The 14,077-nt window shown below is 34.0% G+C and overlaps 1 protein-coding gene across 1 annotated transcript in view; it reads right to left on the bottom strand.

Moving 5' to 3' along the window:
• Window positions 1-14,077, bottom strand: part of CCDC172 (coiled-coil domain containing 172) — an 85,028-nt gene that overhangs the window by 43,479 nt on the left and 27,472 nt on the right. The window contains exons 3-4 of the mRNA XM_008061508.2: window positions 8,885-9,001; window positions 7,397-7,562 (exon numbers count right to left, since the gene is read on the bottom strand). Of these exons, the coding sequence (XP_008059699.1) occupies window positions 7,397-7,562; window positions 8,885-9,001 (283 nt within the window). The remainder of the gene's footprint in view (window positions 1-7,396; window positions 7,563-8,884; window positions 9,002-14,077) is intronic.

The raw sequence follows: 14,077 nt of genomic DNA, 5'->3' as shown, positions 1-14,077 counted from the left end.
GCCAAGGTGAGAGGATTGCCTGAGCCCGCGGGTTCAAGCCCAGCCTGGGCAACTTGGCGAGCCCTCGAATCTACAATAAATTAAAAATTAGCCAGGCATGGTAGCACGCGCTTGTAGTTCCAGCTACTTGGAAGGCTGAGGCGGAAGGATTGCTTGAGCCCAGCAGGTCGATGCTGGGGTGGCCATGAGTATGCCACTGCACTCCAGCCTGGGTGACAGAGTGAGACTTCAACACACACACACACACACACACAAAAGTGAAAGAACAATAGGTGTTGGCAAGGCTGTGGACAAAAGGAAACACTTCTACACTGTTGGTGGGAATATAAGACAGTTCAATCTTTGAGGAAAGCAGTGCAGTGATTTTTCAAAGGACTAAAAACTGAGCTACTATTTGACCCAGCAAATGTACCCCTAAGAGTACACCCAGAGGAACATAAATCACTCTACCAAAACGATACCTGCAGCACTACTTACAATAGCAAAAACATGGAACCAACCCAGAGGCCCAATGAAAGCAGACTGGATAAGAAAATGTGATATGTATACATGATGGAATACTATGCAGGTATAAAGAATAAAATCATGTCCTTTGCAGCAGCATGGATATAGCTGAAGACCATCACTCTAAGTAAACTATTACAGAAACCAATAACTGAATACCACATGTGCTCACTGATATGTAGGCACTAAATAGTGGGTACAAGGGCACAAAGATGGGAACAACAAACACTGGAGAAGGGAGGCAGGGGGATAAAGGATAGGCAACATGCGACTGGGTACCTTGTCCACTACTATGGAGGAAAAGGCTCACTAAAAGCCCAAAACTTACCTTCATGCAATTTGCTTACGTAGCATATGGTCACATGTACCCTACAACTCTAAAATTAGCTACTAAATCATAATCTGAAACTAAAATAATTTAAAAACAAAATAGAGAAAAGAGGGTACAGAACGACACATATGTGTCCATGTATGCATACACCTATAATATGAATTTAATATATAGTAAATGTAGAATTTCAAATTGGTTGGAAACCAATGAATTAAGTAACAAACTGTGTTAAACTATTGACCAATTATTTGGAAAAAAATAAAATTGGATCCCTAACCCCTTGCATCCAAATAAACCCTAGCTTAATGTAAAATATAGATGGAGAAAATGAAACATTTAAAAAACTAGCATTACACAGAGAAAGACTTTCTAAGCTAGAAACCAAATCCAGAAGCCATAAAGGAAGATGATTAAGATAACTGCAAAAATTTTAAACTTCTGTATGGTATTCAAACACACACATACATACAATAAGTAAAGTCAAAAGGTAAACAATAAACTAGGATGCAAAATTTGTATCACACATGACAGAGGGTTATTTCCCCTAATTTACAAAAGCTCATATAAATCAGTAAGAAAAAAATATATACATATATATATACAACGATAAACAAAGAATAAAACAGATTGTTTTTGTTCACAGAAAAAGAAATGTAAGTGGTTAACAAACTTAGGGAAGTTCAACTTCAGGCAAAATTAAAGAAATGCTAGTTAAACCAACAAAAAGAACATCTTTACCTGTCATATGACAATGATTACAATGATTGATAATGTCCTGATAGATAATGGGATAATAATATAGGAAAACGGGCACTATCCTATATAGTTAGCAGGAAGAATAATTGATTCAGTACTTTAAGGAGCATGATTTAGCATTGTCCTTTGACCTAGCAGTTTTATTAGATTTTTACCACATAAATGTATTTTTTTAAATATAGTAGAAATATACATTCAGATAGAGTCCACTACTGATGGTCATGTAGGCCATTTCCTGATTTTTGTTTTTATTTTATTTTGTTTTTTCTTAAAACATCATTACTAGTCCTGCCACCTATGAACTTCCTTGTCTTCTCTAGGAACTTTGCTTCTCTCCTCAATCTTCAACTTTACCTCTTGACTGGTCCAATCCATCAACATTTTAATAGGTTCAAAAACCTCCCATCTCAAAAAGAGAAATGAAAAAAGAATGATTCTATCTCCTCACTAAAAACCCTCCTCTGACTTCACATCCCCCACTTTTAATGGACTATTTTATCCACAAACTTCTTCAAAGACATACCTACGCTCACAGTTGCCATTTCTGCTCTTCCTATTATTCAACTCATTAAAACTTGCTTCTGCCCTTCTTATCTCATTACTTCAATCTGCTGCTTTTTCTAAAGGCCACCAATGACCTCCAATTGTGGCTTATTAGTCCTTATTCTGGTGGGCAGCTCACCAGCAGACAAGGTGGGTTGATCACTCCCTTAAAGACTCTCTCCCTAGATGGTCTCATCTTCACACAGTAACATGTTCTGCCCATCTTTCACAAAGCTCTTTGCTGGCTTTCTTTTTCTTGCCTTAAAAATCTGGTGTTCCTCAGGGTTAGTTTATTTTCTTTCAGTGTTCCTCAAGGTTAGTTTATTTTCTTTCAATACATACTCCCTAGGTGACTCCTAAAATTTCACAGCTCTAGCCCAGACCTCTCTCTGAGCTCTTGTCTTAAATATACAACTACCTATTTGACATCTATAGTCAAATCTCTCACCTGGCTAATCAGTATCATCCTTCAGATTTCAGTCTGGAGGTCACTTGCTCAAGGAAGTCTTCCTTAATTACCAAGTTCTAGTTAAATCCACTTAAATGATATGTTCTCATATCATCTTGTGCTTCTCCTTTTGAAGCAGTTATCAATTTATTATTATCTCATTCATGCTGATGGGGACAGAGCCAAAACAAAGTCCCGGGCATTATGGAAATTAAAGTTGTATATGAAAATGTTAATGAAATACTTAGAAACAGACTTTCTGAATGTCTTTCTGAAAGCAAATACTAGAAACAAATCTATTAAAATAAATCCATATTTCTAGGAAAAAAGAACATGAGAAGACGACTCCTACAGTATCTGTGATATCAAGAAGTTTTTATCAATTTTATAGAGATTTACATAATGTATGTCCATGTAGAGCATACAATTTCATGAGTTTTGACAGTCGTTTCTACTTGTGAAACCACTACCAAAATCAAAAATTCATGTATTTCCATCAACTCCAAAAGATTCTTGCGACCTCTCACAGTTCATCCATTTTTACACAACCATTGATCTGCTTGTCACTATAGATTAGTTTGCATTGTCTAGCTTCTTTCACCTACCATATCATTTTGAGATGCATTGACGTTGTATGTCAACAGATTTATCATTTTTATTGCTGAGTATTCTATCACATGGATATATCGATTTTGTTTATCCATTCACCTCTTAATGAACATTTAAGTTATACTCAGTTTCTGGCTACTGTATGTAAAGCTGTCAAAAACTTAGGAAATAGGTCTCGTTTATTTGGAGTATCTAGTTGTAGAGTGGCTGGGTTGTATGGAAAATATTTGTTAAGCTTTTTTTAAAACTCCAAATCTATTTTCTGAAATGACTGTACCATTAATTTTACATTCCCATCACTATCATATGAGTTTCAGATGTTCCACATTCATGTCAACATTTGCATAGTCAGTCTTTTTTAATGTTACACAGTGATATTTCAGTGTGATTTTAACTTGCATTTTCCTAATGACTAAAGATATTAAGTATCTTCTCACATGTTTATTGGTCATTAGCACTTTATTGGGAACTTCAGATCTTTTACCTCTTTTATAACAAATGTTTGTCCTGCCTTATTTTTAAGTTGTAAGAGTTCTTTAGATTTTGGATAACAGATTGGCATATATTTTTATTGCAAATATTCTCTCCAAGTCTGTGGTTTGTCTTCTCATTTTCATAAGCGTCATTTCAATTAATTTTCAATCCAATGTAATTCTTCTTTTATAATTCATGTTGCCTGAGTACTATCTAAAGAATCACTGTCTATTCCAAGATGGCAAAGATTTTCTACTGTTTTCTTCTAGAAAATTCATAATCTCAGCTTTTATGTTTAGGTATATGTCTACTTTGAGTAAATTTTTAATATAGTATAAAGTAAGGGTTAAGGATCACTGTTTTTCCATGAATATCCAAATGTTCCAGTGCTTAGGAAATAGGTCTCATTTATATGGAGTATCTAGTTGTAGAGTGGCTGGGTTGTATGGAAAATATTTGTTTAGCTTTTTTAAAAACTACAAATCTACTTTCTGAAATGACTGTACTATTCATTTTACATTCCCATCACTACCATATGAGTTTCAGATGTTCCACATTCATGTCAACATCTGCATAGTCAGTCTTTTAAATATTAACTGAGCAGATACACAGTGATATTTCAGTGTGATTTTAACTTGCTGGAAGAAAACTTACTTTCCCCCACAGAATTGTCTTGCCATTTTTGTTGAACACCAATTGACCATATGTAAGTCTAATTCTGGACTCTTTTCTCTTCTAGGAATTTATGTCTATTTTAGGCCAATGATACATCTTGACTACTGCAGGTTTTAGTAAATTTTGAAATCAAGGAGTATAAATCCATAACTGTTATTCTTTTTAAAAACTGTATTGGCTATTTATAGATCATTTGCATTCCATATAAGAAGGTGTTGTCATCATAAATGACATTCCCATGCCCCTGAAGATCTTCCAGTGAGGCAATATGTGGAGGCAGAAGACAGTGATGTTGCCGGGCATGTTGGCCCAAGCCTGTAATCCCAGCACTTTGGGAAGGTGAGGTGAGAGGATTGCCTGAGACCAGGGTTTCGAGACCAGCTTGGGCAACTTGGTAAGACCTCGTCTCTACAATAAATAAAAAAATTAGCCAGGCATGGTGGTGCACACCTGTGGTTCCAGCTATTTGGAAAGTTGAAGCGGAAGAATCACCTGAGTCCAGCAGATTGAGGCTGCAGTGGCCACGAGCATGCTACTGCACTTCAGCTTAGGTGACAGAGTGAGACGACGACTCAAAAAAAAAAAAAAAAGGAAAAGAAGTCAGTGATGTTGATGATCCTGACCTGGTATAACCTGGTATATGGTCTATGCTAGAGTGTGTGTTTGTGTCTTGGTTTTTAACAAAAAAGCTTAAAAAATAAAAAGCAATTTTAAAAAGAAAAAACTAATAGAATAAGGATATTTTAAAAAGAAAATACTTTTGTACAACCGTACAATGTGTTTGTGTTTTAAGCTAAGTGTACTACAAAAGTCAAAAAATATAAAAACATAAAACAAGTTTTAGAAAATTAAAATGTTTATAAAGTAAAAAACTTTTGGTAAGTGAAAGTTAATATATTATTAAAGAAATAAAAACATTTAAAAATAAATTTAGTGTAGCCTAAGTCTACAGTGTTTACGAACTCTACAGTAGAGTATAGTAAGGTCCTAGGCCTTCAAATTCACTCACCACTCACTTGCTGACAGCCAGACCAACTTCCAGTCTCACAAGCTCCATTCTTGATAAACATCCTACACAGGTATCATTTTTAATGTTTTGGACTGTATTTTTACTATGCCTTTTCTATGTTTAGACATCCAAATACTTCATTATGAAACAAATGTCTACAGTATTCAGTACAGTAACATGCTATACAGGCATGTAACCTAGGAACAATAGCCTACACCATATAGCCCAGGTGTGTAGTAGGCTAATACCATATAGGTTTGTATAAGTACACTCTATGATGTTCACACAACAATAAAATGGTCTAAAGATGCATTTCTCAGAACATATCTCTGTTATTAAGTAATACATGATTGTAGACGGATTTAGGTCTGCCATTTTATTATCTGTTTTCTGAAATCTGTTCTGTTTTTTCTTCCTCTATTCCCCTTTTCCCACTTTCTTTCAGATTATATAAATTTTTTTAGGATTACTTTTTAATATCTATTATCTATTTGTCTCTTCATTCTTTTTCCTTAGTGGTTATTTTAGAAATTAAAATAAACATCTTTTGTAGATGTCCTACGAGATGACTTCCCACCCTTCATTCTCACCTGTAAGAAATGGCTTGAGTGCAAAGATAAAAATCTAATATAGGAAATCATAGTCTAAAGACTAAATCTAGAATGTAAATTTAAGATCCCTTCCAAAGGCCTCAATAAAATTCAAGGTGACGTTTCAGAGAACCATTCAGTCAAACTATAGGGCTATTAGAAAGCATAAGGGTATTCTCCCTCAGGACTTTCAGTAGAAATCCAAAGGATAAAAGGTCTTATCTCAAAAAGATTTGTAGTTGTGGTTTTTTTCCTAATGGAATACATTTCAGCAAGATTCACAAGAGACCCATAAAGTTTTTAAAAGGATTGTATTTGCAGAAACACAGAGCTTGGACTGAAATGGACAGAGGCAGGAAAAAATTAAAAATGATACCCAAACTTTACAGGATGGATATAGCCTGGGAAAACTAGCAGCTGCAAACACAAGCTATCTTTAAAAAAAGAAAAGAAAAGAATGACTCTCAGAAGGGAAGCAACAGCACAGAGCGTGGTGTCAAGAACCATGGAAATCGTTCCCAGGCAGGAAGATGGTTGAGTCCCAATTAACGAATTTCCAACATTTGCCTGATTTGATTTCAAAACTGCTATGGAACAATGACTCCTGTTTTCCCTGTTTCTGCTTTCTGAGCATTAGTGTCTCCAGTGATTATTCTATACCTATATCGCCATAGCATATCAGGCATGTGAGGTAGTAAATATTTTGTGTGAGGTTTTCAGATCAAGAGAACTGTACTGAAAGAGATAGATAAGAAACTATGTCAAGGAGCCTCCTCTACAACAGACACTGATTTAGATGAGAAAATACTGGACTTCAAGCTAAAGCCATAATAGAACCTCTGATATTTGAAAACTATAATTTATCCTTGACTTTCCTATTTGTCTATACTAAGCAGTGAAAAAAGCAGGAGATTAAGCTGTCCTGTCATTTTTCCTAAATATCTCTTTATTTCACCCCTACTCTCTTTGGCAACTACTTTTTCATAGGTTGCAGTAACCCTCATACTAGTGTCCCTAAAATAAAACTCTTCCCAATCCATTGTGTAATCTTATTTCTTAGCTTATATTGGATTAATGATAAAATTAGGATCATTGCACTGTTCTTAACCCCTCTTGTAGCTTTCATCACATTGCACTGTAAATATCTGCTTACATATTTGCTTCCTCCACTTTTTATTTTTATATTTCCAGGACCTAGAACAGCACCTGTCACATAATAGAATATTTGTTTATAAGATGAATGACCAATGCTCATGTCTCATGTACTTCTAAAGCATTTGAAACTACTCACAAGAAAAGATACATATCCACTAGGACAATTAAGAAAGAAGTAAATAATAGCTTTCCAATAATCCAATTTACTTATAAAAAAAGCTAAATTTCTGAAAAAGTCATTCATTTAAAATAAATTATTTTCATTAATGTGAGACAAATGAGGTGGTAATATGTATTCATACCCCTTTTCAAAATGTTTGCCTGGTTTTCTAAGTCAGATATTTCAATCTTTACATTTTCTTTCATCAAAAATTCTCTTTTTTTTATTATTTCATACTCATTATTGAAGTCTGTAATTTCCTTAATAAATTTTTCCTCCTCCTTTATCATTTTTTTCTTTATAGCCTCCTGAAAAAAGAAACAAAAGATCAAATACAGATGATAGTTATGATGAGTTTTCTTTAATTATTTAAAATAATCACTTGGAATTATTCACAACAAACATATAAAATTTTACTTCCTGGTACTACCACAGAGATGCTTTTTTCCATAGTAATATATTAATAAAAAACTGAAGCTATATTTATATAATAACATACATCCTCATAAAAAAAATGTATCCTTGAAGTTTGGAGAGAATTGTTGAGGTAGACATTTACCATTCACCATTATACATGTGTTTGCATATTAAACTTCATTACGACATAAAATGGGATGGTAAAATAATTAAAGTACCAAAGTTAAAAATTAAAATTTATACTCAGAGGAATTATGATCTCACAGAAACAAACAAACAAGGATATCAAAAAAAAACTTGCTTTTTTGGGAGCTGGAGTCTCACTCTGTTGCCCAGGCCGGGGTGCAATGGCACACTCACAGCCATCGCAGCCTCAATCTGCTGGGCTCAGACAATCCTTCCACCTCAGCCTTCCAAATAGTTGGAACTACAGGCACACAGTACCACACTCAGCTTATTTTTTGATTTATTGTAGAGACCAAGTCTCATCAAGTTACTGGGGCTGCTCTCGAACCCGTAGGCTCAAGCAATCCAACTGCTTCAGCCTCCCAAAGTGCTAGGATTACAGGCTGAGCCACTGAGCCTGGCCAGAACATAAACTTTTTGACAATGCCAGAACCAAAATATTACTGTATTTTTTTTCCCAAGAAACTTAAATAAATTTTGAGGCACATTCTGAAACTGGTCACATCATTCAAACCACGAAGTCTCCTAGTTCTGATTTTTGATATGTATTTTTAGTATCTTTAAATATATTTTCTTTAAAATGTCAATTAATTACAAGTCATATCTCTAAACTGCTCTGTCATTCAAAACTATCATTCAGACTGCTGGTGCTTACTTTCTATAAAAAGATAAAGAAAATCCATTCTTTTACCCACATTCATAAATATGCCTGAAGTGTGAACCTCTCTGCCTTTCAAAGCATTAAAACCAAGGTCTCAAAGCCTGAGAAATTAAAATCAGTTTCATTGCTTCTCTTGTGCCTATTACAATTACAAATAATTTCTATATTGCATCCCTGCCAATATAATTACTTCAAAGTATATTAATCTTCAATTTTTTTATAAACAGCACTTAATACTTTTCTGTATCTGAACAGTACTATCCACCAATATGCACATGGATAATCTTCTAAAAGTACACCTAAGTATATTTAAATATTTTTGACACAGTTAGTGAAATAGATTTTTCTAAGTGATTGAAGACTTACAAAGGTTTGGAGAAGTATATTCCTCTGGCTTGTAAGTTCACTGCACTGTCTTTCCAAAGCATTTTCATGAGTTTTCAAAAACTGTAAAAGGAAGGATTTTTCAGAAAATTGCTGAACCTTCAAAGTAAAAAAGCAGAAATGAGAAGGAAACAATTAATCAGACATTTTAGGATGCCTTAGGTAATAGAACAGATTTCTACAGTATAAAACATTTTCTGTATTAATATTTAAAATGCAAAATAAAATTCAGATTAAACATCTTATTTTATATGTACTATCTTGTATTATTTTACTAGTATTTTATAATTGTAATTTTATAATCTCTTCCTCCAAAAAGACTATAGGCTCCTCAAGAGCAAAGAATGTGTTTTCTTTTTCCTCTCCATACCTAGCACAGTTCTTAGCTTAGGTGTAAACGCTTTTTGATTATGCACATTTAAATCTGCTCGTTTCACTGGGCTCGGTGGCTCAGCCTGTAATCCTGTGCTTTGGGAGGCAGAGGTGAGTGAATTGCCTGAACCCGCGGGTTCAAGAACCGCCTGGGCAACTTGGCAAGACCTCATCTCTACAATAAATGAAAAAATTAGCCAGGCGTGATAGCGTGCGCCTGTAGTTCCAGCTACTTGGAAAGCTGAGCGGAAGGATAGCCAGAGCCCAGCAGGTCGAGGCTGCGGTGGCCGGGAGTGTGCCACTGCACTCTAGTCTGGGCGACAGAGGGAGACTTCAACTCAAATAAAAAATAAAAATAATAAAAATTAAAAAATAAATCTACTGGTTTCTGTTCTCGCAACTTATAAGGGGGATATGGATGAATAAATCATGTAAACAATAAGACTAATAAAATAATGATATAAAATCTATAAAGCACAGGCAAAAACCCAGTTCCATGATTACAATTATATAAAATAAAACATAAGTCTGCTAAAGTCCTCAAATGGGGTTTGAGAACTCATTTTTTATTTTTGTACCTCATTTGGTTCTAAATAGCAAAAAATATTATAAACATTAATATTAGACATGCAATTATTATTTCATTTGGACCTTAAAAATAGCATCTACTGAGACATTAATACTGAAATGAAAGTCAAGACGTTTTAATATATAAAAGGTAAAAGGTAAAATGATGCTAGACTAGAAATACTGTAATCTTTCTACCATGTTCAGTACTAGCCCTCAAATGAAAGCATCACTTCCAGTTTGGAGCTGTTCCTATCTCTACAGAGAAAAGAAAAAGGATATAAATTCAACTTAAATTGCAGAAAGCAAGATTTATGTTAGTTATAAGAACTTCCTCAAGGTGAGAGACAGGTTGTGAAATCTCTGTCCCAGAAGATATTGAATAATAAAGACCTCAGAAATAGTCTAGTCCAGAGGCAAAAGGGTGGTTTAAAAGACAGTTTGAAATACTATGGCTAAAAAGTCCTAGAAATATTGGCATTAAAAAAGTAGCCAAAATAAAACAGAAAATATGAGCTTACATTTATATATAATCATAGCACATCTGTCTACACCTTCAGTACTTGGTGCTGTTCTCATCAACTATTTTAAGAAAGACATCAACAGAAAAGGATTAAAGAGGCACAATTTACATAACCAAAGGAAACAAGATGTTTTAAAAACTGTGGGAAGGGAGAATGAGGCAGTTAGTATTTTAATATCTGAGAAGGCAGAAACTAGAAAACATACAGCCAAAATCTATAAAATCAGATAAAAATTGTTAAGGACAATCAAGAATCTAATCATGAATTCTACCACATTTACTTAAAATAAGAAAATACCTCATAATTATTTAATACTTAATATATAAGAAAAAATAGAGAATAGTTAAATACCTTGACAAAGATTATGCAACTAATTAGGGGTAAATCCAGGACTAAAATCCAGGTCTTCTAATGTCCTTTCTTCCAACCATGATATTAACATGGAAACTATTTCAAAGTAATGACAAGGTAACTATGGAGCTAACAAGAGACTTTAGTCTCTGATAACAGTATAAGTTGAAAATATACAAGTTTAAGAAACATTTGGGAAAAAAATACTAGATTCATCAGAGATTACTGAGAAGGTTGTTTGCAATATATACTTAACTCTGAGATACTATTGTGGAGGGTGCCCAGAAATGTCAACAAAAATGCTTTAGAGACCAAATATTGGGAAGGATAAACTCTGGTTTAATCTGCTAAGGTATTTCAAGTATTATGTTCTTCAGAATCAAAACTCCTGAATGTTAATTCAGTTTCTACCATCAATCTATTGTAAAAAAAATCTGTGTCCAAATCCAAAATTGAAGAAAATATTACTTATTAAACTATGGAATTTTTAAATGAGACAAGCAAATTTATTTCTCAAACTCAGAAAAGTCCTATGTTAAGAACTCAGAAATTACGACGCACCTATCAGCAACTAAAAGCTAAAATTACCACTGAGTTCATGTCCTCCTTTTTAAAAGGGAAAATAAGAAATATTAAAAGAGTTACAAGGAGGGACCAAAAAAACCCAGAATTTATTTATAAAAAATTGTGTATTTATTCTTATACGTTTAAACTTCAGTCACCTAAAAATTACTCTCTATTTGATGCAATACACCTATTGAGATGCTTTTTCCACTGCTCAGTACAGTTTTGAAATCATCAATTTGGATGCCTTTTAGTGCTTTTACCATATTTTTGTTTCACCTCTTCCACATCGGCAAAATGTTTTTCCAGTGAGGACTTTTTTTTAATCCAGGGAAGCAAAAAAAAAGTCACTCAGGGAGAAATTGGGTAAACAGGAAGGGTAGGGACACCAGGGTCATGCCGTTTGGGGTCAAAAACTGCTAAACACTCAGCGCAGGGTAGGTAGGTGCACTGGTAAATCACCCATCATGAAATGGGCAGAAGCACTGAAAGAATCTCCAAAAAAGAACTCACTGAAGCCTCACACATCCTCTTACAACAACGCCAGCTGGTACACTGATGCTGATAAGTTCCTAAAACACTTACCTAGTGGAAGAAACCTGTGCTACAAAGGGCCCACTCTCTGAAAGATAATCCTGGGTTTTTTGAGTTCCCCCTCATATGTGACATATTGTTACTTAACTGGAATATTTTACCATAACCTAAAAAAAATGAAATCTACACACCAAAAACTAAAAAGTGGACAGCTGTTCTAAAGATTTATACAAAAGGTATATCTATAATTTTCCTCTTCTCTAAATTTCTATGCAAATTATCCATTTTGAGAAGTTTCTCTTCTTTGTTTTATTATATTATATATTTTATTATATTTATTATATTTTGTTTTGGAGGGTCTTACTCTGTTACTCAGACTGGACTGCAGTAGGATAATCATAGCTCGCTGCAGCCTCTAACTCCTGAATTCAAGCAATCTTCTTTCCTCAGTCTCCAGAGTAGCTAGGACTATAGACATGTACCACCATGCCCAGCTAATATATTTTTCTTTTTTGTAGAGATACGTTGCCCAGGCTTGCCTCGAACTCTTGGCCTCATGCGATCCTCCCATCTTAGTCTCCCAAAGCACTGGGATTATAGGCCTCAACCACTGTGTGCCCAACCTATTTTTATTAGTATTCTCTCTCCTCTTCATTCCCACTGTCTTAATCTCTTTACTTCTACAATTTCCTGTCTTAATCAAGTCCTAACATGTCCCAGAGAGTCTATAGAAAGATTACAGTAACATTAATTTTAAATTTACTTAGGATATATGATTTTTAAAATTTAATACAAAAAAAGTCTTGGCAAGTAGGGAAAATAACATGATAGAGAAAGTGGCAAGAATTTTGAAAAGCTAAAGTTAGAAAGGTCAAGAATAGATGCCTATAATATGAGAATTCACATTGTTAAGGACATTAACAGATTAAGGTTGTAGAAGCTAGATGAGGCCTAACATTATTAAGATAGAGTTTTCATACTTTATTGGAACTAATGAAACAAAAACTTTTGGATCTGTCCAGTCCCCCTCTGCCAAGTATAAATTATTCACTCTTCAGAAATAAAATAGCTTTTCAGTCACCTATTTGTAGAATGTTTTGAATTGTTCCTTTTGTTTGTTGTCTCAACAGATTTCTTGTTATCTTTTTTATATAACTGATGTGTAAAATTTAAGCAAATATCCCAAATATAACCCGAACATATTGATAGGATCTAAAGATAAATAAATAATCATCAGAAACTTCTCTTTTGTTACAAAGGTGGTGGGTAGAGATCAGAGTTGGGAAGATATTATACAAGATAATAAATTGTGACATGAAAATATTTCTAAACATATCTCTCTGAGTCTGGTTTGAACTAAGGCACTGTATTGTGTCCAAAGTAGCTTGAACCATTTATTTTATGGCAAATAAAAACTTAAAATTCTATTGATTCTGTGCCCTAAGTTACTCAGCAAGATTCCAGCAAGATATGGACAATATGAAGAGAGGGTAGTTCCTAAAGGCAGTAAAATATATTTCTCTTTCTCATCTCTCTACCCTCTAACTAAAAGTGAAGAAAAAAAATTGCATGTAGCCTTAAAGTTATATTTTAAAATCAAATGGCCACGGTTTGTCAGAAATATTACTGTTTTGGAAAATTCTAATTTATAGCAGTGCCAATTCCCTGGTTAATTCTGCTTCTCTCAGCAATAAAGACTGTTTTTTCCTTTCCCTGTTTTATTCCTCTTGGGATATTTGATTTTTTAATGGAGCTTATAGTTTTCCCAGTGAGCTGACTTATCTGGTCAACTAGGTCAGTTTTCAGCAAAGTCATGATTTGTGACTTTCACTTCTCTTGCTGCCTGGGTGCCTTTAGGTATTTTTCTACAAGAAGAACTTAAAAATTGAAAATAACTGAGGATTTTAAAATAATGTTTGGATCCAAGTAAGCAAAGTACAAAGGTACTCTTTGTTGTAGCTGCTGTTTTTAAAAATAATCTCAGCCTTAAGGCATCAGCATTTTGCTGATTAAATGCTCTGCCCAACAGCATAACAAGAAACTACATAAAAAACAAAGAGTTGTAGAAAGATTTCACATTACTAAAATCATAACAATTGTGAAAAAATGTAGTTATTACAATTATGATAAAACACATTTTAAATACTAGAGTACATCAATGAGTATTGTGTCGATAGTACATGTTAAGGTTTTTAAAAATCTATTTTTATAAATACTTTTGTAAATCACAGATGCAATGCCTAAAGAATAACTCACTGTGACA

The sequence above is a fragment of the Carlito syrichta genome, unplaced genomic scaffold (genome assembly GCF_000164805.1).
Source record: "Carlito syrichta isolate Samal-C Ts95f unplaced genomic scaffold, Tarsius_syrichta-2.0.1 Scaffold305300, whole genome shotgun sequence".
In the NCBI taxonomy this organism is placed as follows: Eukaryota; Metazoa; Chordata; class Mammalia; order Primates; family Tarsiidae; genus Carlito; species Carlito syrichta.
This window is presented reverse-complemented; position numbering and strand designations above follow the sequence as displayed.